The sequence below is a fragment of the Colossoma macropomum genome, unplaced genomic scaffold (genome assembly GCF_904425465.1).
Source record: "Colossoma macropomum unplaced genomic scaffold, Colossoma_macropomum, whole genome shotgun sequence".
NCBI classification, from domain to species: domain Eukaryota; kingdom Metazoa; phylum Chordata; class Actinopteri; order Characiformes; family Serrasalmidae; genus Colossoma; species Colossoma macropomum.
In genome coordinates, this window is record NW_023494794.1 from 28,414,984 (window position 1) to 28,441,658 (window position 26,675).

At 41.1% G+C, this 26,675-nt stretch overlaps 1 protein-coding gene across 2 annotated transcripts in view; it reads right to left on the reverse strand.

Moving 5' to 3' along the window:
* Positions 1–280: 280 nt before the first annotated feature.
* The window catches only part of LOC118814889 (voltage-gated potassium channel subunit beta-3), a 40,941-nt gene continuing 14,546 nt past the window's right edge, over positions 281–26,675 (reverse strand). Inside the window, exons 1-14 of one of the 2 annotated variants that reach the window (XM_036580748.1) lie at positions 11,813–11,912; positions 11,650–11,693; positions 10,077–10,114; positions 9,484–9,563; positions 7,470–7,514; positions 7,125–7,169; positions 6,982–7,025; positions 6,524–6,610; positions 4,753–4,838; positions 4,472–4,592; positions 3,454–3,548; positions 1,958–2,078; positions 1,514–1,602; positions 281–937 (exon numbers count right to left, since the gene is read on the reverse strand). In XM_036580748.1, the coding sequence (XP_036436641.1) occupies positions 848–937; positions 1,514–1,602; positions 1,958–2,078; positions 3,454–3,548; positions 4,472–4,592; positions 4,753–4,838; positions 6,524–6,610; positions 6,982–7,025; positions 7,125–7,169; positions 7,470–7,514; positions 9,484–9,563 (903 nt within the window). In that variant the 5' untranslated portion in view covers positions 10,077–10,114; positions 11,650–11,693; positions 11,813–11,912 and the 3' untranslated portion in view covers positions 281–847. Of the gene's footprint in view, positions 938–1,513; positions 1,603–1,957; positions 2,079–3,453; positions 3,549–4,471; positions 4,593–4,752; positions 4,839–6,523; positions 6,611–6,981; positions 7,026–7,124; positions 7,170–7,469; positions 7,515–9,483; positions 9,564–10,076; positions 10,115–11,649; positions 11,694–11,812; positions 11,913–26,675 lie in introns of those variants that run through there. The other variant, XM_036580747.1, reaches the window with a different exon arrangement.

The window sequence follows — 26,675 nt, forward strand, 5'->3', positions numbered from 1 at the left end:
ATACCGATTCAGTTTAGACATGAGGGTAAATAGATTCGCTTCTGCTTTGAACCAAATGAGTCCAGTACTGGTCTGGGTTGAATGGGTCTAGTTCTAATCCAGGATAAATAGCTCTTGGTGGAATCTAGTACCTTTTTGGTTCTGACATGGGGTAAACAGGTTTGAATTAAATGGGTCCAGTTGTGGTCTGGGTTAAATGGATCCAGTGTTGTTTTGGTTCTTGTCAAGGTTCAATGGGTCTAGTTCTAGCTCAGTCCAGGTTAAACTGTTTTTTTTTTTCATAGTCTGGGTAAAATAGACCATTTCTGGTCCAAGTTAAATAGTTCCAGTTCTGGTCTAGAATAAATAGGTCTTACCCTGGTCTAGGTTTAAAGGTCCAGTCATTGTCCAGGTTAAATAGGTCCAGATGTGGTTCGGTTCTCATCTGGGCTAAATGGGTCCATTTAAATAGTTCCAGTTCTGGCATGGGTTAAATAGGTCCAGTCTTGCTACGGTGCAGTACTGGTCTGGATGAAATCCAGGAGAAATGGGTTTGGTTCTAGTTAGGCTTGGAATGGATTTGGTTCTGGTCCAGGATAAGGTTTTGGTTCTGGATTGGGTTAAAAGGGTCCAGTTCTGGGTCGGTGGGGGTTAAATGGGTTTGGTTCTGGTCTGGGTTGGAATGGGTCTGGCGCTGGATCTGTTTCTGGAAGCCCGATATTTTTGCAGGAGCCATGCAGGGAGATGGAGTACACAGGGAAGGACGCGAAAGCACTCCTTTTCTCATCCATCCTTCTTTTCTGCATCTTTTCTTCCAGCCCACACTCGTTTTCTCACTCGTTTTTTTCCCCTCATTCTCATGCTCTCCTCACGCGCGCGACTCTTTCTTGGAGTGCGGCTTGTTTCCCAGCAGAGCGTCCATCTCACTGACCGTCTGAGGGGTCATCTGAGAGAGCACCTGCAGAGGGACAGAACAGAGAACCATTTCTGTAAGTGAGAAGTGAAGGTGAAGAACCTTTTTAAAGTTTAAAGACCTTCCATTGTAGAGGTTCTATTCCAATGTTTTTGTTTTCATGGAACCACATGAGCAAACCAAGAAAAAATCAGGAACCTTTGTTTTTGAGAGTGAAGGAGACTAATTGAACTATTTTTGTTAGTATGCAATACAAGACAGCCAATCAGAACAGAACTCATTTGCATATATTTTTATATGTATGCGTGTGAATGAGCTCTGTGTGAACGAGCTTTGTTCTGATTGACTGTCCTGTATTGTGCATCATTCAAAAAGCAGTCCAGGCTGGAACACTACTTATAACTTCAGCGTGAGTGGGCGGGGCTAAACTTCTGTAGGCTGAATAGTATGTAAATTGGTTGGTTTGTTTCTGTGACATCACAAAAACAATTACACCAAAATGAACTGATTTTATGACTGGATAGTGAATGGTATGTTTTGTTTACATCACACATCAGACTCTTTGCTCGAGTGTGTGTGTGTGTGTGTTTGTGTGCGTGTGTGTGCGTGTGCGTGTGTTACCCGTAGCGCGCCCAAGTTCTCCAGAAGCTGATCTGTGTTTGAGACGCCCAACAAAACAGAACTAACACCTTCACTGCGCAAACACCACGCTGAAGCAGAGAGAGAGAGAGAGACAGACAGAGAGAGAGAGAGAGAGAGAGAGAGAGAGAGAGAGAGAGAGAGAGAGGCAATAAGGCAAAGTGGGGACACACTGAATACTGAGTGTTATTTCATATTTATTACTTAGTTCTTGTGTAAATTTCAGCTAAATATGTTTCTGTTTTTTCCTGATGCTGAAAAATTAATAACTTTTATTAATTATTTTCTGGCTTTTATGCCTGGAAATAAAGTAAATAAAGTGTGACTTTTGCTTTGTACTGTATAAACAGACGGCCTCAATTACATTTGACACCTTTAAATATTCCACAGAAGTCATTTTAGGTAAAACACTGGACACACACTCACCGATGGCAAGTTGTGCAGCGGTGCAGCCCAGCCGGTCGGCCAGCAGGTGGAGCTCTTTGATTTTGGCCAGCTGTCTGCGGCCCTCTTCACTGTACACTCGCTCCTTTAACCACTGATAACCCTGATAGATACACACACACACAAACACACACATACATATATGTTCATATATGTTCATATGTGTCCATTTGGTCTTTATGGGGGAGCTGATACAGTGATTGTTTCCGTAGTGACAATTTTAGCTAATTTTGATCAGAACTCAAAAACGCAGTCAGTACATGACCAGAAAACACAGCTTTGGACAGCTGTACACACATAAAATCATCATATTTTAATTAAAACACCAAAAAATACTTAATTGCAGAAAATATGACAATTCTTATTGTTCCACACTGATTTTCAGACTTTGGGACACATTTACTTCAAAACAATGGGATCTAACTGCTCACCATGTGGCCAAGAGGGACAGGGATGCAGCCTCACTTCCTGCTCTAAAATGCAGGAGTGTGGCTAAAATAAGGCTCCGCCCACAGATGAAAACTCTGTGTTTCAGCAGTGACATGAAAATAACTGTTTTTTTTATTTTAAAAATCAAACTCATGTTAAAACAAAATCTTTCAGATTTAAAAGAAATCACAAAGATCTTTAAAAGAAGTGAAAAAGTACAAAAAATGTAAGTATTATTTTCTGAATTAAAATTTAGGGGTTAGGGTTTGGGACAGACACCTCCCAACAGAAAGTACCCTATGTTTTTTGTATATATTTGGTTTGATATTGATTATATTTGATATTGATTATTGACATTGATTGATTTTGTATATTGCTGTTGTCAGAAGAAAACCTTGTATCTCCAGAATGGTAACTTTACAGGAGAACAAAAAAACCTACTTTACTTCTAATGTAAGTCAATGGAACCAGACATTTTCCCATGTCATTTTGGGCCGTTTCTTTTGGTTCATTCATCATGAAATTTACACCCAATGTAAAGAACAACAGGCATTTTCACTTCAGTTCAAAAACTGAAAAATGACAATAAAAAGAAGATACGAAGTTTTCTTCCGACATGTATATAAAAATGTGTGTGTGTGTGTGTGTATGTAATAATATACAAATCAGAAAGGTACAGTGTAAACATACATACACAAGCATGCGCACATGCACATCCTGAAGCAGGTTTAAACTCTTACTGTAAATCCTGAAGTGTTAGGAGATCTTATAGATTTGCCTGACAGTCTTAAACTCTAATGGAGGAGCGACGGAGACGGAGCTGCAGTGCACTAATCAGAGCTGTGCATTAGCTTTAAGCTGCTTACGCCGCACAGCCATTAGCCTGAGGAATAAACACTCACTCACACAGGACAGCTGCCCTCGCACCGGCAAATACGGAGCGCTGAGGAGTGCATATGGAGAGAGGGGGAGAGCGAGAGAGAGCGAGAGAGAGAGAAAGAGAGAGAGAGAGAAGGAGGGAGGAAAAAGAAACAGCAAACATGACTCACTTTCATTGCAGCTCTAGAACATTCAGGAACGCCATCGCTGTATTTTCCTGTGATCAGCCCACACGCCAACGGAGACCAGGTCATCGCTCCAACACCTGAGAGAGAGAGAGAGAGATGGGATGACAGGTTGAAAAGAAAGAGAGATGATGACAAAAGGAACAGATAGAGAAACAAGAAAGACAGAGATAAGAAAGAGAGAAGGAAAGAGAGAGAGACAAAGAAATACAGAGAGAGAGAGGAGAGAGAGATGAGAGATAAAAGAGAAGATGACAAAAGAAAAAGAGAGAGGGAGAGAGAGAGAAATACAGAGAGAAAGAAAGAGGGAGAGAGAGATACAGAGAGGAAGAGAGAGAGAGAGAGAAGAAAGAGAGAGAAAGAGAAATACAGAGAGAGAGAGAAAAAAGAGAGAGCAAGAGGGAGAGAGAGAGAGAGAGAGAGAGAGAGAGAGACACAGAGAGAGAGAGAGACACACAGAGAGAGAGAGAGAGACAGAGAGAGTTGACAGAAGCACTCAGAGTGAAATGAGAGTGACTGACTGTTTAAATCCAGGCAGTAAAGCGGTGAATTCAGAGCTGCTGCTGAAGGAGCTGATATGAAAAGCACTGAAGCTCTGATTTTAAACAGACCTCATTCAAAACAATTAAAACTTTCCAAACAAAGAAACTAATTGATCTAAAATTAATTTAGCTTGGAGGGAGAAAAGAATTCATTTTCCTTTCTATATCAGACTCTCAGTGTGTGACGCTCGTAATCTCTGGTGTGAGATTTAAATGAAAGAGCGTGTGGCGAACGTACTGTGAGAGAATGTTGTTTTGTATTTATGCATTATGTGTGTGTGTGTGTGTGTGTGTACATTTTTGTGTGTGTCTATGTTTTGTGTATGTTATGTATATTGTGAACATTCTGTGCATTTACATTATTTTTGTAAAAGTCACTGTTAGTAAAGTAAGTTACACTGATATTGATTGATTTTCTGTAAAGTTCACTGTTTGTAATAATACTTTACGCTGATACTAACCAATTTTGTGGTAAAGTTCCGGGAGCTGCACCTCCACTTTATCTCTCTGGAAGTAATGGTACTCAGCTTGCTCACACACTGGGGGAATCAGGTTAAACTGCCGTGCCACTGAGTACGCCTCCTGGTGGGGGGAGGACAGAAATACGCCATCAAACACCACTTTGAAAATTACAGAAACTCACAGACGGTTTGGAATGTCTGAGAAGTTTATCAGTACACTTCACTGTGTGACACCTGCCCTATTTATTGATTAACTGATTGTTCTGCTTGATTGATCGTACCATGATCTCCATAGCGCTCCAGCGAGACGTCCCCCAGTACATGGCCATGCCTTGGTTTATCACAAACGTCATCGCACGGACCACCTCTGCAAAACACACACACACACCATTTAATATTAACCCTTAAACCTCAGGCCCCTTTCACTCAAATGAGTGAAGCAAAATATCAGAATATAACTTTATTATTTTCTTATGGTAAATTGTTTGATAACGGCAGTTTGTTGGTTCAATATATGTGTTGGAGACACACTTATATGTTGTAATATAAGTGTAGTAATTAATAGGGATGAACAGTGATATCAGAATCAAATTAGCCTCATCAGATTGTTGGAGATAAAAAATGATCAGCATTGGTGGTTAAATTGGACTGAAAATTCAAAACGATTATAATGATTAATGATGAATTAACGTTTCCCGGGAGAGCAGAGCATATAGGTGTCGCCTGGTTACTGCGCTAAAATATCTGCATTCATTTTACTGTTTTTGTAACCTTTCAGAAATGCCATATTTCTCAGTGATGCTAATCCAAGAGGATTAAAGCTCGGTTTCTGTCAGCAGATACAATTACATACAAAAGTTAGGACAATTCTGGGCCGATGCTAATATCCCAAATTTTTCCATTTTACATACAGTCATAGTTTTAGCTTGTTTTGTTGATTTTCTAAGTGAAAATAATCTAACACATCCTCTACAGCCCATGTGTCAAACACAAGTCAGACCCCTGACACAGTCCTATTCGGCCCACAAAATTATTTTAATTTTCTATTCTTATTAACCTGTTTTACCCTGAGATTCACTACAGTCCCCAGCATGCACTGCCACATAGTGTGCATTCTGACCACCTTTCTTCAACAACAATCTCTGGGCCAGCAGTTACACAAAGAGAAAAGATGCCTGGTGTCCAGTTCAAGCAAATAGGCAGTTTTGAAAAAACGACCTAAAACGATTTAGTTTTATTTAGAATAATTTTGAGTAAGTATTCAGTGCCTATTTTGCTGTTGCAGTTCTGGCATATTTTGAATAAACAATGGCTCATTAGGATCCTGGCAAAATGTTAAGTAAAAATAAAATAAAAAAAGCTGGCCCACGGATTTGCTGAGATTTTTTAATATGTCCCTTTTAGTGGTTGAGTTTGGCACCCCTGCAGTACAGGGACTTAAAGCAACACTATGTAGGATTTGGTGATTTGGAGCCCTCTCTGGTGGAAATATGTAACTACGTAACGTTAGAACACTTGTAACGTCGGTGTTGCTTCAGACCCCAACAAGCAGACGAATCTGACTTTTGAGAGTGCGTTGAGAGAGAATTCAAAGAGAACTTGACGCAGATCATGTCTTCAGAGGACGTGAGTGAATTTTCTACTATAGTACAGGGCAACTCACAGCAGCGCACGACCACCATATTTTAGTGTGTTTTTTATTCTCCTCACTCAGTAATGATACTGCTTTCAGCTTTAACAAAAATACTACACAGTGCTGCTTTGAATACGGCACGGCAGGATGTGTTAACTTACTATCACTTAGAAAATCAACAAAACATGAAATTTTTGCATATGACTGTATGTACGTGAAAAATATTGAATATCAGCGCCAGCCCAGAAGTGCTCCAGCGAGGACCACCCTACCCACCCAGAGAGAGATCTCTTAGACTGCTGGTTACGGATGGCTGTGGCATCACTGGGGACTGAACTCCTGACAATCCACACCAATAGACAGGTAGATATTTACTGCATTATTATTGATTACTGCAGTGAAAACTGTCTATGACTCACCTTCCATTGGACTGTTGACGTCGTTTCGATTGGCAAAGACGATGTCCACGTAATCCAACTGGAGTCTGGAGAGAGAACCTCGAAGACCTGCCGAGAGTGATGTCACTATCCTCAGTACTTCATTATCTCCAATATGACCGTCATCGTCATTAACGAATGATCATCATTAAGGGTGTATATGCATCAGTCTGAAGGTGGCCATTCAACTGCACTGATTTTAGAGTGTTTTATACTAAAATGAATTATTAGTGGATATAATAATATCTGATTCAATTCAATCTGTTTTGCCAAGATAAAATTCTCTCCTTATTTTCAAATGTAAAACAATTTTGTATAAATATTGTATTCTTTTAATATCTGCTGCAGTATATGAAAATAAACCTGAATTCTGCTAATCAAATTGAACCGACGCTGTGATTCATCCGAATCCAATCAAGTCATCATGAACAGCACTGTACCTTCGATAATGTGTTTTCTGGACAGGCCTCTCTCTGTCTCCGCCCTGCAGGTGGACAACGGAAGTGTTACCCAAGGAAAATAGTGAAGTTTTTTGTCATGTAGTCCTTCAAATAGTAAAAATGATTAAATAATAAACACTTACTGTCCTCCCCAGTAGATCTTTGTCGTTACTACAAAACTGGATCTCCTGCGAAAGAAGAAGTCATTCAGATGAGGAGAGTTAGTTACCTTTTAAAACCCTATTACAGTAAAAAGGCAGCACAGCATTTGCTGCAGTTCTGCTCTGAAGTGGTCGACGAAGAGGAAAATAAATGAACACTGTATAAACTTCAGAACACAGCAGATGGATGGAAACGCTCTTTTGTGTTTTGGAGTGTCAGTGTGAATAATAGATGGAGAAGTAATCGGTCCGGCGGGTTATTCGTATGCATATGAATGGCACTGGAAATGTGAGTAATGCAGTAATGGCTGCTGAATAAGGGCTCACCTCCAGCCTTTCTTCTTAATAATATTACCCAGAGTGATTTCAGCCCTGCAGAGGGGGGGGGCGGGTAGAGAGAGAGAGAGAGAAGAAAGTGAACACTGTAAATAACAGGCGGCGGTTGAGCAATAAAGCAGAATGGCCTCACATTTGTCAGGTTTATGCAAAAAGAGAAGAGAGGCAGCATGGAGGAACGCCAGGACAGAATGTGCTCTCTGGAGACCATCCATCTATCCATGCATCCATTTATTCATTCGTCTATCTATCTATTCATCCATCCATCCATCCACTGGCATAGCTAGCACTGGGGAACTTTGTATAATCCCGTTTTTGTGATGTCCACTCTCAAAGTGACTTAGAGTTTATGGGGAAATCCCTAAATAGTGCAGGTCTACTTATACTGCCCTGCGGTCATAATCCAGATGATAGGTTTCCATAGTTACGTCACATCAATTTCCATGATTATTGTCAATACATTTCAATGGTTACACTACACTTGTTTCCATGCTTATACTACACCCATTTCCATTGTTGCACTACACCTATTTCCATGGTTACTCTACACCCATTTCCATGGTTACACTACACCCATTTCCATGGTTACACTACACCCATTTCTTTGGTTAAACTACACCCATTTCCATAATCTTACCACACCCATTTCCATGGTTACACTGCATGCATTTCCATGGTTACAATACATCCATTTCCATGGTTACACTACACCCATTTCCATGGTTACACTACACCCATTTCCATGGTTACACTAAACCCATTTTGATGGTTACACTACAACTGTTTCCATCGTTACACTACACCCATTTCCATGGTTACTCTACACCCATTTCCATGGTTACTGTACTCCCATTTCCATCGTTACTCTAATCCATTTCCATGGTAACTACACCCGTTTCCATGGTTACACTACACCCATTTCCATGGTTACTCTTCACCCATTTCCATCATTACTCTATATCCATTTCCATGGTTACTCTACACCCATTTTCATGGTTACTCTACACCCATTTCCATGGTTACTGTACTCCCATTTCCATCGTTACTCTAATCCATTTCCATGGTAACTCTACACCCGTTTCCATGGTTACACTACACCCATTTCCATGGTTACTCTTCACCCATTTCCATCGTTACTCTATATTTATTTCCATGGTTACTCTACACCCATTTTCATGGTTACACTACACCCATTTCCATGGTTACTCTACACCCATTTTCATGGTTACTGTACTCCCATTTCCATCGTTACTCTACATCCATTTCCATGGTAACTCTACACCCGTTTCCATGGTTACACTACACCCATTTCCATGGTTACTCTTCACCCATTTCCATTGTTACTCTATATCCATTTCCATGGTTACTCTACACCCATTTCCATGGTTACTCTACACCCATTTCCATGGTTACACTACATCCATTTCCATGACTATGCCACATCTATTTCCATGGTTATGCTACAAACTTTTTCCACACCTGCTGTACACCCATTGCTATGGTTATGCTGGGTCTACACTTTTTTAAATTGTTGTATTAGAAGTAACAAACCGTGGGAAGACACGCCCATTCAGCGTTAACTCCAATAACATTCGAGTTTTAAAACTTTGTACGAAATGATAAACAGGGAAATGAGTGGCTAAGTTAGCTAATATTAGCTGGCATTAACTTAAAGATGGATAAACTATAATCAGGTAAAAGTGCTGTTACTCCATAGTGTCCCTCCTACATCTGAAACAAAACCACACCTTTAAACCCATCAATCTATCCATACACCCCCCCTCCACATCAGCGTACTGACAGCATCTCACAGAGATCCTTACGGAGAAGAGACGGCACTGCAGTCGGAGGATATTTAATTACCGCAGGCTTTAAAAGTGATGTCTCAGCTTCTGCCTCTGATTTAGTGACTCACAGGCTTTCTAAATCTCATAATGTAGAGGGAAAATAAAGGGCCACACATGCACACACAGAGCTAAGTGGTCAGATGAGGTGAGTGTCTTACCTGCCCGAGGCGTAGACCTCCGCAGTGTCGAACAGGTTTACGCCGTTCTCATATGCTACAGTCATCAAGTTCTCCGCCATCTGAGGATACAAACACCCACATTTACACACTTCCACTCACTGGCCACTTTATTGGAAACAGCTACCTTGTACTTCCACTCACTGGCCACTTTATTGGAAACAGCTACCTTGTACTTCCACTCACTGGCCACTTTAATAGAAACACCTACCTTGTGCTTCCACTCACCGTCCACTTTATTAGAAACACCTACCTTGTGCTTATACTCACTGGCCACTTTATTGGAAACAGCTACCTTGTACTTCCACTAACTGGCCACTTTATTAGAAACACGTACCTTGTGCTTATACTCACCGTCCACTTTATTAGAAACACCTACCTTGTGCTTATACTCACTGGCCACTTTATTAGAAAAACTGACCTTTTGCTTACACTCACTGGCCACTTTATTAGAAACACCTACATTGTGCTTCCTTTCACTGGGCAGTTTATTATTAGCAAGGCGACAAGGGAGCGGTTTCTCATAAAGTGGCCAGGGAGTGCATAAAGAGTGTATAAACTACAATAGCACTCACCTCATCTGAAATCTGTGAGCCAAAGGTCACCCACGTCCCTGAGAGAGAGAAAAACAGAGAGAGAGAGAGATAGACAATGTTAAGTGTCAGTGATACAGATGGGCAGGGCAACAGCCTCCTCTCAGCAGGAGTGACTGATAATACGACTCCCAAAAACCACTGTTATTTTTATGTCCAGTTATGGCCCAGTGTGCTTAAAAGGGATTCACACTTATTTTTCTATATATGTTTCTGCATAATTTCAGTGTGTGAGATGTAAACAGAGTGATTCAGAGTGGTTTGGTGTGAAATGGTTCAGATGTCTTTACAGTGGTGGTGATAGGAACCAGGGGTCGCCATGACTACAACACAAATATAGACATTTTATTTACTATCCTAAACCACCAGCGAACCGAGTCTTCTACACGAGTCTTCTGAGTTTTATAGGGTATGCTGAAGTTTTGATCACTGATTGGACAAAAATCTGCCAAATTTGGTGGGAATACACTCAATCTGGCAACACTGGACCTGGCGTGGCGCTGTTCTATACTGTGGCATTTCTTTTAGATACCTGAAGCAGATTAAGGCCCATTTCACCCCTCGCCCCTACCACTCAGTGTTAGGGCTACATGACCCTCCAAACGGAGTGATATGAGAAAAAAAGAAAAAACAGCAAGATGGCTGCACAAGAGACCAAAGAAACCCAAAAATGTGAGAATTTTCTCCGTTAAAAATCGTATTATATAAATTTAATGTCATTTCTGTCCTTTTCTTCATAACAAGCATAAAAAAAATCGCTAATAGTGCTGATGTCTCGGTAGCCTTAAACGGTGCAGCAGTTACATTCTGCTGCCTCAGGCGTTACATTTAAAGCATTTGGCAGACGTTCTTATGCAGAGCAATTTACAATTTGATCATTTTAGGTAGTCTTGCCCAAGGACTCTTATTGGTATAGTGTAGGGTGCTTACCCAGGTGGGGGTTGAACCCCAGTCTACAGTGTAGAAGGCAGAGATGTTACCCAATACACTATAACAATCACACACAACCGCCGCACCATTTAAGGTGGAAGGGGAAAATTCGAGCAAGAATCTGGTGAATATCTGACTTCAGCTTCATATCACTGAAGAATTAGTGGAGGGTGATAATAAATAATTGCCCCCTCTTTGAAGGCGTATGATTCCCTAAATGTAACTAAAGCCCAGCAGTGAGGAGCTGAACTTTACCCTCCTCTGCTGTCACTGCAGACCGGCAGGGTCACCTACAGAGCAGCGCTAGTAGCTGTTAATGAATAATGCTCTTTTATTTGAGGGTCCCATTTCAGAGGGAAGATTTCAACCACTACTGCTTGTAACTGAGATGTAAAGTGGAAGGAGACACTCGAAAACAACGGGTAGGGGTAAAAATAAGAAATGGGATTGGGCCTTAATAAATGAGCAAATTTACTACAACTTCTAAAATGTTTCTGCAGCCTCCTTAGTGCACCCATCATTTGAGAACCACTACTTTACAATACAGAGAGAAAACACAGCTGGCGTACTGATGCTACAGTGATTCAACTGTGGCAACAAAGGTCAGAGGTCATAATTTACTCACCGAGGCCCAAACAGGACACACGCAGGCCTGATTTCCCCAGGTTTCTGAAACAGAGAGACAGAGAGAGAGAGAGAGAGAGAGAGAGTTAAATAAAACAGCCTCTATTTTAAACATTGATGTCAGTGACAGTAATCCACAGTGTGTGCGCTGTTCGTTCGTCGACCTGGAGGATTGTGGGTAAATGACCTTGGTCTTAACTGTCGTTCTTTTCGTTCCTGCAGCTCTGCACTGCAATTACAGCCATAATGTCCCGAGAGCCGGCGCACCTCCACCCCCCCAAACTCCAATTCTGTCACGCCTCGCTGCTGCCCGCTAGCCAGCGTTGCCAGATTGGGCGGTTTCCCTCCCGAAAGGACTATTTTAATCACACTGGGCTGAATAAAAATAGCCTCAGGCTGGTGGATGTAATTTAGGCTGTTTTGTTGATACCAAACCCCCTGATTTATTTTGTATTAACTGAAATTCTTAAATTTGTTAAATCACTTTATTCAGTAATAAAGGTAAGAAGGGTGGAATGTAGAGCATTTGTAGGGGAAAGCAGTCAATCAGGCAACCCTGCGTTCACTCTAGCAAACCTGAATGCAACCCCAACCTGGCAACCATGATTCCAACCCTGAATGCAGTCTGGCAAAGATGAATCTGGCAACCAAACCCTGAATTCAACTTGACAACTCTTAATCCAGTTTCGAAACAACTCAATCTAGAAGCACTAAATCTAATTTGGCAGTCCTTATGCATTCAACTGAATACAATCTGGCAACCTTAAATCAATTTAACATCTGTGAATGCAATCTGGTAAACTTGAGCACAACCTGGCAACCTTGAATCCAATCTGCAACCCTGAGTTCGCCCCTCAATCCAATCTGGCAGATTTAAATGCAGTCTAGCTACCTTGAATGCAACCTGACAACCCTGAATCCAATCAACAAACCTGAATCCAACCTTGAATCCAGTTTGGCAACCATGATTCCAATCCGGAATGCAATCTGACAAACGTGAACCCAGGCAGCAACCCTGAATTCATGTCAGAATCCAATCTGGCAACCTTAAATCCAGTCCTATAAGCAAGCTGCCAACGCTGACCCTAATCTGGCAACCCAGAGCTGTAGGTTAGTGTTGCGCTGGAGTGCTGAAATCAGGATCCAAACGGACTGTAATTAACCTGCTTGGAAGGAGTTTCTGTGCCAGCTGGATGGAACAGTGTGGGTCGAGAGGACAGAGCGACGAGTGTTTAATCTGGACTGTCCACACGACAAATAAATAAATAATTAAAAATAAAAATAGAGCAACTGAACCACAAACGTTCTCCTTGGCTATTTATATCCTCCTGCACAGATTATTTTTAGAAACGCTGCAAAATATGAGAGCAATTGTTCCATCTGTGTGTGTGTGTGTGTGTGTGTGTGTGTGTGCATGTGTGTGTGTGTGTGTGTGTGTGTGTGTGTGTGTGAGAGAGAGAGAGAGAGAGAGAGTGTGTATGGGCAGTTTTGGGAATTTTTTTAAAATTAGAGCCATGAATCATTTACACCATATAAAAAAAACAAAACTGAACCAGATCTATTCATCATAGACAGAGAGAAAGAGAAAGAGAGAGAGAGAGAGAGAGAGAGGGAGGAAAAATGAGAAAAAGAGAAAGAAAGAGAGGGACAAATACAGGGAGATAGGAAAAAATAAGAAAAAGAGACAGAGAAGAAATATAGAGGAGAGAAAAGAGAAAAGGAGGAGAAGGAGAGAAGAAAAAGAGGAGAGAAAGAGAGAAAGAGTGTGAAAGAGAGAGAGAGAAAAAGAGAAAGAAAGAGAAAGGGAGAGGGAGAGAGAAATGGGAAAAAATGATAAAGAGAGAGAGAGAGAAAGATGGGGCAAGAGAAAGTAGAGGAGGAGTGAGGAGAAAGAGAAAGAGAGAAAAGATGAGAAAAAGAGAAAGAGAAAGAGAGAGAAAAAAGCAAACTTGAACTTGAGAGAGAAGAAAGATGAAGAGAGAAAGAGACAGAAAAGTGTGAGAGCTGAGAGAGTAAAAAGAGAGGGAGAGAAGAAGTGAAAGGGGGAAATGGGGTGAAGATAAAAGAAGAGTAGGAGAGAAGAAAAAGAGAGAACAAAGATTAGAAAAAGGGAGACAGAAGAAAGATAAGGAGAGAAGGAGAGAAAAAGGAGAGAGGGAGAGAGGGATGGAGAGAGAGAGGGGGGGAGAGAGACAGAGACAGAGAGAGAGGGGAGTGGAGAGAGAGGGGGGAAGAGGGATGGAGAGAGAGAGAGAGAGAGGGAGAGAGAGAGAGATGGAGAGAGAGAGAGATGGGGAAAGAGAGAGAGAGAGGGAGAGAGATGGAGAGAGAGAGAGAGAGAGAGAGAGAGAGAGAGAGAGAGAGAAACAGTAATGCTGATTCTCTCTGACACAAACATTTTCTCCATCATCTGCTTCAAATATTCCTCTCTCTCCTTCTTTCTCTATAGCTCTCTCACTTATTCTCTCTCTTCTTTCACTCTTTTCTTCTCTTTCTTTTCACACCACACCTTTCTGTCGGTCGGCTCTCCTCATTCTTAATTCCACTTCTCCAACTCCCTCCATCCCTCTCTGTGTTCCCCCCTTTGTCTCCCTCTCTCTCTCTCCCTCTCTCTCTCTGCAGTGCTGCACTGATGTGTGTGTGCACTGTGTGTGTAAAAGTATTTGAGTACTCTGTTACTGTACTTAAGTATTATTTTGGAAGATTAGTGTTTTCAGTGTTTACTGAAACTGAGTACTTCTACTTTTAGTATTCACACCTCCAAACACCGTTTCATCACTGACTGATCACACAAACACCTTCAATATTCATCTAAAGTTTAATGATGAAGGAAAAAAAAAGCCATACATTCTTTAAAAGATGGTTCTTCAAGGGTTCTATATAGAACCATGAACACTCAAAGAACCATTTGCATGCTTAAATGGTTCTTCTGGTTGATGGAGAATGTGCTGAATATGGTTCTAAATAGAACGTTTCTGGAAATGTACAAGTCAGTGCAGCACTGCAGAGAGAGGAACAGAGAGAGGGATGGAGGGAGTCGGAGAAGTGGAATTAAGAATGAGGAGAGCGGACAGACAGAAAGGTGTGGTGTGAAAAAGAACGAGAAGAAAAGAGTGAAAGAGAAGAGAGTGAATCCCAGAGCGGATGAATCTGATGACTGAAAGAGAATTCAAAGAGAGCTCAGTCTGAACTTGGTGAAGGACTGTTTGTACATGTTTGAGGATGTGAGTGAATTATCTACTATTGTCATCACCTCTTCATCGGTATAGTGTTGATTTTGAGACCATTTGAGGCTGAAACATCGAGCCAGACCTTCTTTTTGAGCCTGTGTGTGTAACGTTAATACGTAAAGACGTACGACGCGGTGTGAAAAACTCCCGACCCGACGCCTCTGACTTTTAAATGATTATTTCAGGCTTTACAGGGCGACTCGCAGCAGCGCACACTCACCATATTTTAGCCTGTTTTTATTCTCCTCCCTCGGTAATGACACTTCTTTCAGTTCTAACTAAAATATTACATAGTGCTGCTTTAACAGTGTTTACATACTACATCAAAAATCCAATATATGGGCCCTTTAATAGAACCGTGACAACCGTTCCAGTTTATGTACGCTGTTAGTAATAAAGGTTCTATTCAGGTACATTTTCTGTCCATCAAGGTACAAACAATATAAATGTTCCCTCAAAGGAGGTACTGAAGTATATTTAAAAACAAGGCAAAAACACTCTTAACTTCTAGTATAAGTTGAGGTCTGAAGTCCTCTCTGTTATCTGTTTTTGTAGGGTTGGGAATGTTACGTTAAGGGGGCCCCCTGGTCCAAAGGTCTCTCTCTTAGTTCCAAATAGATGAGATCAATTTAAAAAGGATCATATGTTCTGTTCCCTTTTTCGAAAACAAGCACCCTATATAAACAGCTGGATATTCTGTTCTAGAGGGGACACAATTGGCACGGATCCTCTCTCAGGTACTTTATAGTGCTTGATATGATACTGTTTTACTTTGTAATAAATTTCTTATACAATGAAGACCTTTCATCATCTTCACATCATCGCCACTTAATAAACAACAGTACTACAGTGGTTTCAAGGTCTGATTGTGAACCTTAAATAAGTGTTTCCAGGTGAAAAGTTCGTATTTGTACCTTTTCATAACCGAATGTTTTAAACAGAACAGTAAAATAAAAGCCTGGAGACGAGACGGGGTGTGTGGAGTCAGTACAGCTTAGAACATATCATTTCAGTGGATTATGGTTCAGTTATGTTCCCTGACTAAAGGTACTGAGATGGACCCTTGAGGGTCCCACCCCAGTGACAAGAGGGGGACTGACCCAGTGACAGTTTACTACCTTTATTTCTGAGCGTGTACGTCTGATATCATAAATGTTTTTATAGTATTAAAAAGTGCATTGGATCACAACCCCTCCTATCAAACACACATGGAAGAGCATGAAGATCTTGGAGTGCATGTAACCTCTCTCTCTCTCTCTCTCTCTCTCTCTCTCCCTCTCTCTTTCTGTAACACACACACACACACACACTGCCACAAGCACATTTCCCAGCACTGTTCCACTCCAGCTCCTGCTCCGTTAAACTCACTTTTCATTATATTTTTAGCTGAAAATTCTGCTGATTGCATCCTTGAAGCCAAAAACACGCTGACCCGACAAACACAGGCCTCTCATTGTTAGGGCTCTGCTTTAGAACATTCCGGAATAACAACTGACATACCCAGTGAACCAGGGTGATGGGGGGAGGAACGTTCTAGCTCAGCATGAATAGGGATGCTGCAGAACAGTGTGAATGGGCAGAACATTCTAGAACAGAGTGAATAGGGACATTGTAGAATAGTTTGAATGGGGAGAACATTCTAAAACAGTGCGAATATGGGCAGCGAAGAACAGTGTGAATAATATTGGTCTTCTGTGGAATGTTGGGTTTGTTGGAGATTGTTGAGTTTGATGGTTTTGGTGGGGAATGTTGGGTTTGATGGTGTTTGTTGGAAAGATGGGTTTGTTGGTGGAATGTTGAGCTTCTTGGCGTTGGAGAATGCCGGGTCTGTTGGTATTTGGTGAAATGATGGGTTTGTTGGTGTTTGGTGGAATTTTAGGTTTGTTGGTATTTGATGGAATGTTGCGTTTGTTGGTTTTGCAGAATGTTGGTTTTGTTGGTGTTGCAGAATGTTGGTTTTGTTGGTATTTGATGGAATGTTGGTTTTGTTGGTATTTGATGGAATGTTGGTTTTGTTGGTATTTGATGGAATGTTGGGTTTGTTGGTATTTGATGGAATGTTGGGTTTGTTGGTCTTTGGTGGAATGTTGGGTTTGTTGGTGTTGCAGAATGTTGGTTTTGCTGATGTTGCAGAATGTTGGGTTTGCTGATGTTGCAGAATGTTGGGTTTGTTGGTCTTCGGTGGAATGTTGGGTTTGTTGGTTTTGCAGCATGTTGGGTTTGTTGGTCTTTGGTGGAATGTTGGGTCTGTTGGTATGTGGTGGAATGTTGGGTTTATTGGTTTTGCAGCATGTTGGGTTTGTTGGTCTTTGGTGGAATGTTGGGTCTGTTGGTGTTTCTTGAAGAATGTTGAGCTGATATGTTCCAAGATGGAATATTGGGCTTATTGGAGAATTTTTGGTGTGATGGTGTTTGTTGGAGAATATTGAGTTTGATTCTATGTGGTGGAGAATGTTGAGGTTGATGGTGTTTAGTGGATAATTTTGAGTTTGCTGGTGTTTGGTGGAATGTTGGGTTTGTTGGTGTTTGTTGGTTGAATGTTTAGCTTCTTGGTGTTGGAGAACGTTGAGCTGATATGTTCTATGATGACCAACCTCTAAATATTCCAATTAGATAAATGACCCTGACCAACTGTTTTAAGCAATGAAACAGATGAAAAAGTGAAGATCCCAGCAAGCAGCAACATAACAAAGTTATTAGCCTCAAAATATTCTTCATTTTTTTCAATGATTCACAAACAGCGGTTGCTAACTTGTGCTATTCTGTTGATGGAACACAATGGGCACTCAGGAAATGAAGCTGTACTCAGCAAATGATTCATCTAAAAGGTGTAATTTTGAAAAGCTTGTTGGAAAACAGCATAAACGTGGTGTAAACAAGAGCTGCTTGGCAGATGCCTGAGTGTAGCTGCAGGGAGGAGCTGAACAGCAGCGCTGCAAGGAGTGAGAGAGCGAGAGAGAGAGAGAGAAAAAATGGAAAAAAACAGCAGTATAGCGCAGTGCATGGCGGAGGCAGACTGTCTGAACACATCGCAGGCTGCGCGGGGAGCCGAGGAGTTATTTTGACGAGGTAAAGGGCTACGGGAGATAAATGGATGCTGAGTAAGCGGAGCGGAGCTGCAGAAGGCCGCGGAATTAATGAGCCGCTCTGTGGACACATCCAGCTTTATTTAGCAGCTCAGACACGCAGCAACTTCTGGCATCAGGTCTGGAATTTGCAGTGACCCACATTTCTGACCACAGAGATTATTATGTTAAACACACACACAAACCCTCTATACGGACCCCCGGCCCCTCTGCAACCCCCCCGCCCTCACCCACTCACATACACACGCACATGTACACACAGGTCATTAAAGAAAGCACTCAGAATTTTCCAGAGGCATTTTCTATACAGCACTCAGTCTCAACTCAAATAAAGACCCCCCATTTCCTCACCCCCACACCCACACACACACTTAGCAAATAGTTTCACACACACACACACACACACACACACACACATTTACTTTTACACACAACAGCCTTCTGGCCACACACACACAAACACACACACAGCTTTCAGAATACTGCAATGCACCGCAACATGGTGAGAGAGAGAGAGAGAGAGAGAGAGATAGAGAGAGAGAGAGAGAGAGAGAGAGAGAGAGAGAGACGGACAGAGGATATTGAGCGAGAAAGAAAAAGAAGATGAGTAAAAATGTGAAGAAAATGAGATAAGAAGGAAAATGAAATAAAGGAGAGTGATAAGAGAAGACAGTGCGAATGAGAGAGAGAGAGAGAGAGAGAGAGAGAGAGAGAGAGCGAGACAGAGAGAGAGATGCAGCCAAGAGACAAATGCAATAGTGAAAAAGCAATAGAGAGAAAAAGAGAGAGAAAAAAGTACATTAAAGGAATAAGAGAAGGAGAGAGAGAAAGAGAGAACAGCAAGGAAAGCTAAATAGAGTGAAAGAAAGAGAAAGAAAGACAGAGCTAGAGAAGAAAGAAAGAAAAAAGGAAAGAAAGCAAAAAGAAAACAGAGAAGAGGGTGAGAGAGAGAGAGTGAAGGGGAGAGAGAAAGAGAAAGAAAGACAGAGCTAGAGAAGAAAGAAAAGGAAAGAAAAACAGAAAGAGATAGATAGATGTCTGAATGAGAAAGAAAGAAATAGAAAAAAGAGAAGAGCATGAAAAGTTAAAGAGAGAAAGAAAGGGAAGAAGACAAACTGAGGGAAGGAAAAAACAAGACAGAGAAAGTAAGAACGAAAGAAAGAAAGAAAGAAAGAAAGAGCGAGAAAGAGAGAGAGAGTGAAGGGGAGAGAGAGAAAGAGAAAGTAAGAGAGAGAGAAAGTGAAGGGGAGAGAAAGAAAGAAATTAAGAGAGAGAGAGGGGGGGGATAGCGCGAGAGAGCGAGAGAGAGAGAGAGAGAGAGAGCGAGAGAGAGAGAGATGAACAGATGAATGCTCAGGTCTCCACAGTGAGTGTGTTTGGCAGCAGTGAGCTCAGCCGGAGTTCTGCACTGATTAATATCCCCCCCAACGAGCGAGCACAGACAATTACTGCTCATACTGAGAGAGAGAGACACAGAGAGACAGAGAGAGAGAGGGAGAGAGAGCGAGAGAGAGAGAGAGAGAGAGAGAGAGAGAGTGATAGAGAAAAATAAAGCACAGAATGTTAGGACAGAATTTTCTTATAAACAATAACCCATACGTCGCACATCACTGCGTATTTTGCACACACATTAAAAAGCCGACATCAGGGAAAAACAGCTTTTCCTCACTTTTTTAAATAAAAGAGCTTGATGTATAAATCCATGCAGTCAAAGCTACAACAACAGCCCCAACCAGGACATTTACATTTCTCCACCAATTCAGCCTGCAGCAGCTTAGTCCCGCCCACTCACATTGAAGTTATAAGGAGTGTTTCAGCCTGGACTGTGCCTCAGTGAGGCGCAATACAGGACAGCCAATCAGCAGAGAGTTTATTTACATATATCTGTTTTACCCGTACAAGACAGAAAATATCTGTATCTCTTCTCCCAAATGAATGACCATCATGCTCTGCCCGTATGTGCATGTGTGTGGGCAGCAGTGAAAGGGGGGGGTGCCGAGAGGCTTTGTGCTGCAGACACAGTCAGAGCCTAAAGTCCATAATACCAAACATCCAGAGAAAGAGAGAGAGAGAGAGAGAGAGAGAGAGAGAGGGAATGGAATGAATGAGTGGGAGGATACTGTTTGCTTCTAGGTTTACCTTACATAGAGTGGTCATTATCAGTCCTACGGAAAAAGCTGAGGGGGGTGGTGGTGCTGGTGGACAGAGGAATGAACAAAGAGCCAAAGAATAAAAACTCAAACACACACCAACCTAATACCAACCAAACACCATCATTCTCCAATAAACACTACATTTCTCCACCAAACACCATCATTCTCCAAAAAACACCATCATTCTCCAAAAACACCATCATTCACCAACAAACATCATTCTCCAATAAACACAATAATTCACAATCAAACACCATCGTTCGCCACTAAACACTATAATTCTCCATCAAACACCACCAGTCACTATTAACACCCTCATTCACCATCAAACATCATTCTCCAATTAACACCACCATTCTCCACCAAACGCTATCATTCACCATCAAACACCATCATTGTCCAACACCATCATTGTCCAACACCATCATTCTCCACCAGACACCACCAGTCACCAACAAACAGAATCATTTACCAACATACCCTATCATTCATCATCAAACAACACAGTTCACCAATAAATTCTGATGCTCTACAATATACTCTATTGTTCTTTAATAAACCCCACCTTTCCGCACCAAACCTCACCATCTGCCACCAGACCCCATCATTCCCAACCAAACACCACAATTCTCCACCAAACTCCATCATTCTCTACCAAACATCATCATTCTCCACCAAACACCATAATTCTCACTAAACACCATCATTCTCCACCAAACTTCACCATTCTCCACCAAACACCATAATTCTCACTAAACACCATCATTCTCCACCAAACTCCATCATTCTCCACCAAACTTCATAATTCCCCACCATTCTCCACTACCTATTATTCTCCACTAAACACCATAATTCCCCACCAAACATCATTCTCCACCAAACACCATAATTCCCACTAAACACCATCATTCTTCACCAAACTTCATTATCCCCCACAATTCTCCACTACCCATCATTCTCCACTAAACACCATAAGTCCCCACCAAACACCATCATTCTCCATCAAACACAATCAGTTACCATCAAACACCATCATTCTCCACCAAACACCATAATTCCCCACCAAACACCACCATTCTCCACCACACGCCATCATTCTCTACCAAACACCAACATTCAACACCAATAGAAAATACTCCCTCATATGTTTGTTGGAGTTTACTGCAGAGTGCTGAGTTGCTATATTCTGAGGTTAACAAAACACTGTGGCTCTGGCTAATAGCACACACACCCACACACACCCACTCCCTCACACACACACACACAGTCCAAGCTGGAACACAGCTGACACTCTGATGACTAACCATTAGCTAACCCGCTCAATAATGATCATGATGCCGTTAATGATTAGGGGCAACAAGACATTAGCGTGCTGTGTTCAGCAATGAGCCTCTTGGGGCTCTGTATTCTATATACAGCCTTCAAACCATCACAGGAGGGAAAAACACATAATCTAGGTTATGTGCAATGTGCAGGCGAGGATGCTAATGCCCCATTTGGAATGCTGGCAGTTGGAGTCACTTGTTAATGTAAGGTACAGTCAACTGCACATCGCCATACTGCCCCGAGGCCAGCCGCTCAGCTTCATGCTTCATCTGGTCTGCAAACGCTTATTCACAAACAGTACTGTAATCACCCAGCAGCTGTTAACCCATAACACAAACTCAAAAACATACAAACACGACCGTACAAACATGGAATATACTGAACATTAGTTCTGCAATAGACAGTAATTCATTTAAATACACACTCATCCTTTAATATTTTAAAATTTTTTCAGACAAGGCACCTACTAGTGTGTGTTGCACTGTTGCGAGTGGATCAGAGTTTTTAAACACCTCAGTGTCGCTGCTGGACTGAGAACCAGAAACATCCAGCCAGCAGCGTCCTGTGGGCAGCTTCCTGTGACCACTGATGAAGGACTAGAGGATGACCAACACAAACTGCGCAGCAGCAGATGAGCTATCGTCTCTGACTTTGCATCTACAAGGTGGACCGACAAGGTAGGAGTGTCTAATAGAGTGGACAGTGAGTGGACACAGTGTTTAAAAACTCCAGCAGCACTGCTGTGTCTGATCCACTCGTACCAGCACAACACACACTAACACACCACCACCACGTCAGTGTTACTGCAGTGCTGAGAATGACCCACCACCCAAATAGTACCTGATCTGTGAGGGTCCTGACCATCGAAGAACAGGATGAGAAAGTATGCAGAGAAACAGATGGACTACAGTCTGTAACTGTAGACCTACAAAGTGCACCTATATAGTCAGTGGAGCTGATAAAGTGGACAGTGAGTGTAGAAACAATGTATGTGTACCTAATTAAAATGAGAGTATATATCTGTGTGTATATATACGAATATAAAATGAACAATGAGTGTAGCTGCAGACATTTGAGGTGTTCTGATATCACATATCTAAAATGCTACATATTCCATTTTCACTCAACATCACTCACAGGTTCCACTGTGAGAAATGAGCTAGTTTAGCCTGCTAGGTCATCTCCCCCGCTGGCCTTCCAGCACAGTAACTTCATAAAGGGAAATATCAGAGCGTGTTAGAGCTCCGCTCGGCCTAACGCTGCTCTCCTCCTGCCTTTATTACTGTCCTGTTTGGGTTAAGACTCATCTCTCAGGGCTCAGCAGAAAGCTACCGTTAAAAGAGGATACTGGTGATTCATGACTGGTTGAAGCTTCAGCGTTACTAATGGCTGATTTCTCATTGGCCAACCTCAGTATTAAACAAGAAAAATATACATATATTAAAGCAATAAGCCACAAGACCAAATTACCACCGTGAATCTTATTTAGCACCAATCCAGCGGCGCCCTCTTCTCACACTGGGGCTGAATCTCAAACGGCTCCCTGCTCCCTACATAGTGCACTACGTAGTAATTTAAATACTGGATCCTGCAGCCCAACAGAGCAAAATACAGCTAAGAAACAGTCATTTGGGACTCAGACACATCCACACTCGATACATGATGCACTGTTTGGCTGTAGAGGCTAGAACTTCTAAACTGTCATAGCTAGAACACTATTTAGGGAGTACGGAGCCGTTTGGGATTCAGTCTGGGTTTGATGCAACTTCTGACTGAAACATGGACATTTGAAGTGTGTAAGACATTCAAGTGACATTCTTAGACTTTTATACTGTCATTTTACAGTTAATCACACTGTAAGTGCTTTAATCCAAGCCTGCGATATTAATGATAGAGCTGTTCAGGCTGTTTGCTATCTTTTAGCCTGTTAGCTAGCTGACCATAACATAAGTTGCCAAAAACAGGTTCTTACTTCATCAATATACTCGGTGGTCCATGTGAGCAGCTCTTTTGTGGTCAGTCTTTCTATCCTAAAGTCCTATATCACAATCTCTGATATAGTCTACTTAAAAAGCACAACAAAAACTAGTAAAGTAATGCAATGTGCTGATTTTGAAGGCCAATTTAATGCCTCATTTGAACTTTGTGGGTATCAGCAACTTTAAAAAACAAACAAAAAGCAGTAAATTATTATCCAAGACACTATAGGCTAATTTTAAAAGTCAATTTAATGGCTCATTTAAACTTAGTGGGCATCAGCAACTTTATAAATGTAAAAATAATTACATTTTTTAATAGGCTGTGGAGAAGTGAGTATCTAGGATACAATAACAGTATGTTTCGCATTATATCACAGCTCTAGGTCACAGTTTGTGTGCTGAGCTTGTTTAGCTGAAGAAGTCACTTTGTATTAAAGGGCCCATATCATGTATATGTATATATTCACTGCCAAACACCATACAGTTCATATTTTAAAACAAAGCTGCGTAAAAGAGCCTGGGTTTAATTCATTGTTTTTGTGATGTCACAAAAGCCAACACATTTAAATATACCAGGTTATTCACCATACAGCCCATTCACGCTGAAGTAATAAGGAGTGTCTCAGTCTGGACGGCTTTTTAAATGAGCCAATCAGAATAGAGCTCATCTGCATATATCTTAAAGGCACAGTACCATGAAAGAGCAAAAGGGACAAAGTGAGGTTCAAAAATGATCAGGTGAAAAAGAATTATGACCGTTTTTGGCACATAAAACAACACAAATGTTCAACATGGTCTTTATTGACAAATAAAAATAAAATAGAAGAGAAATGCAGGATATGGGCCCTTTAAACATTTTCACAGGATCAGCTTCTCTGTGTTTATCCTTCAGCACGAAAAAAGAAAGGACAGACTGAGCCGTGCTTTGGGCCTGATCTCTATCGTCCTAATCTAAAGCGAAACAGCAGTGACGGCGTCGTCGTTTCAGCTGGTTCAGTTTTGATATTTCCTCTCACAGCGACATGCTTTTAACTTCGTGACATTCTCAAGGTCATCTCTGCTTCGTTACTCTGAGCGCTGCTGGCAGCCGGAGAGCACGGAGGTTTATGATGTTGCTTGAAATAACAGTTCTAAGATCGGGATTTAAGAGGTCTTCTCTGAGCTTACTGGTTATGAGCAGGACATTAAAGGCATAGTTTAACATAGGGTTGTTCAGTAATCTCTATAGAGTTGCTTATATGGTTCCTGCCACTGTATGACACACTGTTATAAACATAGACTAAAGTACAGGCAAAATTCAGGATGGCTGCTACAGTTTAAACAGTATAAAGTCAATTTGGTTGGAAATAAATGTATAAAGTGATTTTAAAAGCCTCAAATAATCAGTAGTAAATAATAAGTAATAATAGTAATAGTAATGTCTTTGTTCGGAAAGATAAACAGAGCTGTAGAAGATCAAGAATGTAGTTTTAATAAAGTTAACATCCAGAATTCAGCATATTTCAAAGTGGAGATCAAATCTTCGGGGTACATAACTTGACAAGAAATTACTGTACTCATTCATTGAAAGGGTGAATAAAACATCTTTTTATAAAACTTTATACAGTTCAGGACGTTAAATAGTCCATTTTTAAAATCTGAGCTGCGTTCAAACGCTGAATTCTACATTACTGCGCTAACTCACCAAAACCTACTGTGTTGTGTTGTGAATGGACTGCTATGCTGCTCATATGAACCACAGAGTGAACGGATAGATGATCAGCTGAAAACTTATTTTCCTTACAAAGCAGAGCTAACAAGCTAAACAGGCTAAATTATTGCAGCCTAAAAGGCTAAAAGAGAGCTAACAGGCTAAACAGGCTAAAATATAGCAGTCTGAACAGGCTAAAAGAGAGCTAACATGCTAAACAGGCTAAAGCAGCCTAAAAGGCTAAAAGAGAACACACATGCTAAACAGGCCAAATTATAGCAGCCTAAAAGGCTAAAACAGAGCTAACATGCTAAACAGGCTAAAGCAGCCTAAAGGCTAAAAGAGAGCTAACACGCTAAACAGGCTAAAGCAGCCTAAAAGGCTAAAAGAGAACGCACACACTAAACAGGCTAAATTATAGCAGCCTGAACAGGCTAAAAGAGAGCGAACATGCTAAACATGCTAAAATATAGCAGCCTAAAAGGCTAAAAGATAGATAACAGGCTAAAATAAAGCTGCCTGAACAGGCCAAAAAGCAGCTAACAAGCCAAACAGGCAAAAATATAGCAGGCTAAGTGGGCTAAAGCTTAGCTAAGAGGCTAAAGTGGTCCTCTGTGTTAGGCTTTGAATTTGAACAGGCTAAACAGGCAAAAGATAACAGGCAAGTATTTACTGAAATAGTCTCTGAAAATGCAAAACAAGAAGTAAAGAATATGTTACATGAATGTCTTACATGCTTCACATGTGTTTTTGGTGTGTGGCTTTGTTAGCTTGATGCTAACACAATACAGGAAATGCTAGGTGAATGCTATTACGCATGCTAGGTGAAATTAGCATTATGACTGGTAATTTAGTGAGCAAAGAATACCTGTAAGGCAAACGATTCTGCATTAAACACTGTAATATCATGATATTTTCATTATTAGCTGTATGAAAAATAAATGTTCATGAAATGACTACAATATACAGTGATGGGCAACTGAAAGTTCTCGTCCTTCTTCAGCAGCCTATGGCTAACTAATAACAATAACCTACACAAACTACTTTTCCTGGTGGAAGAATAACCATTTTAGTTATCTTATTGTATATTTAAAAAATGTGTATTTTATAATTTTATTTTATCATAAGCACATAAACAAGTCTATTAGAGATTACTTAACAGCTCCACACAGTTGAGGCAAGTGCAAATTGGTTTAGACAAGCAGTTAGCACCATGCTAATTGGTGAAGCTAGCATTGCTAATAAGTGGGAGGCTAAATTACCACACAGTTTGGTGATTTTCTGTTAATTACCAGGTTTTATTGATGTGCTACAGCAGGAAAATTGCTCAACTGTGCTGGACTCTGGCCCTCAGTTCCCCACCCCTGACTTATTACCATACTTTAAAAAGATGGTTCTTTAAGGGTTCTTTAGTAAAGGCAATGATTATATTTATAGCAATGGGTTGTATATAGAACCATTTCATGTTTAAATGATCAGATTGATGCAGAGTGTGTTCTATGTGTTTCTATATAAAACGTTTTTTAAAATGGTTCTATATAGCACCGTAAAAAAGAGTTCTGC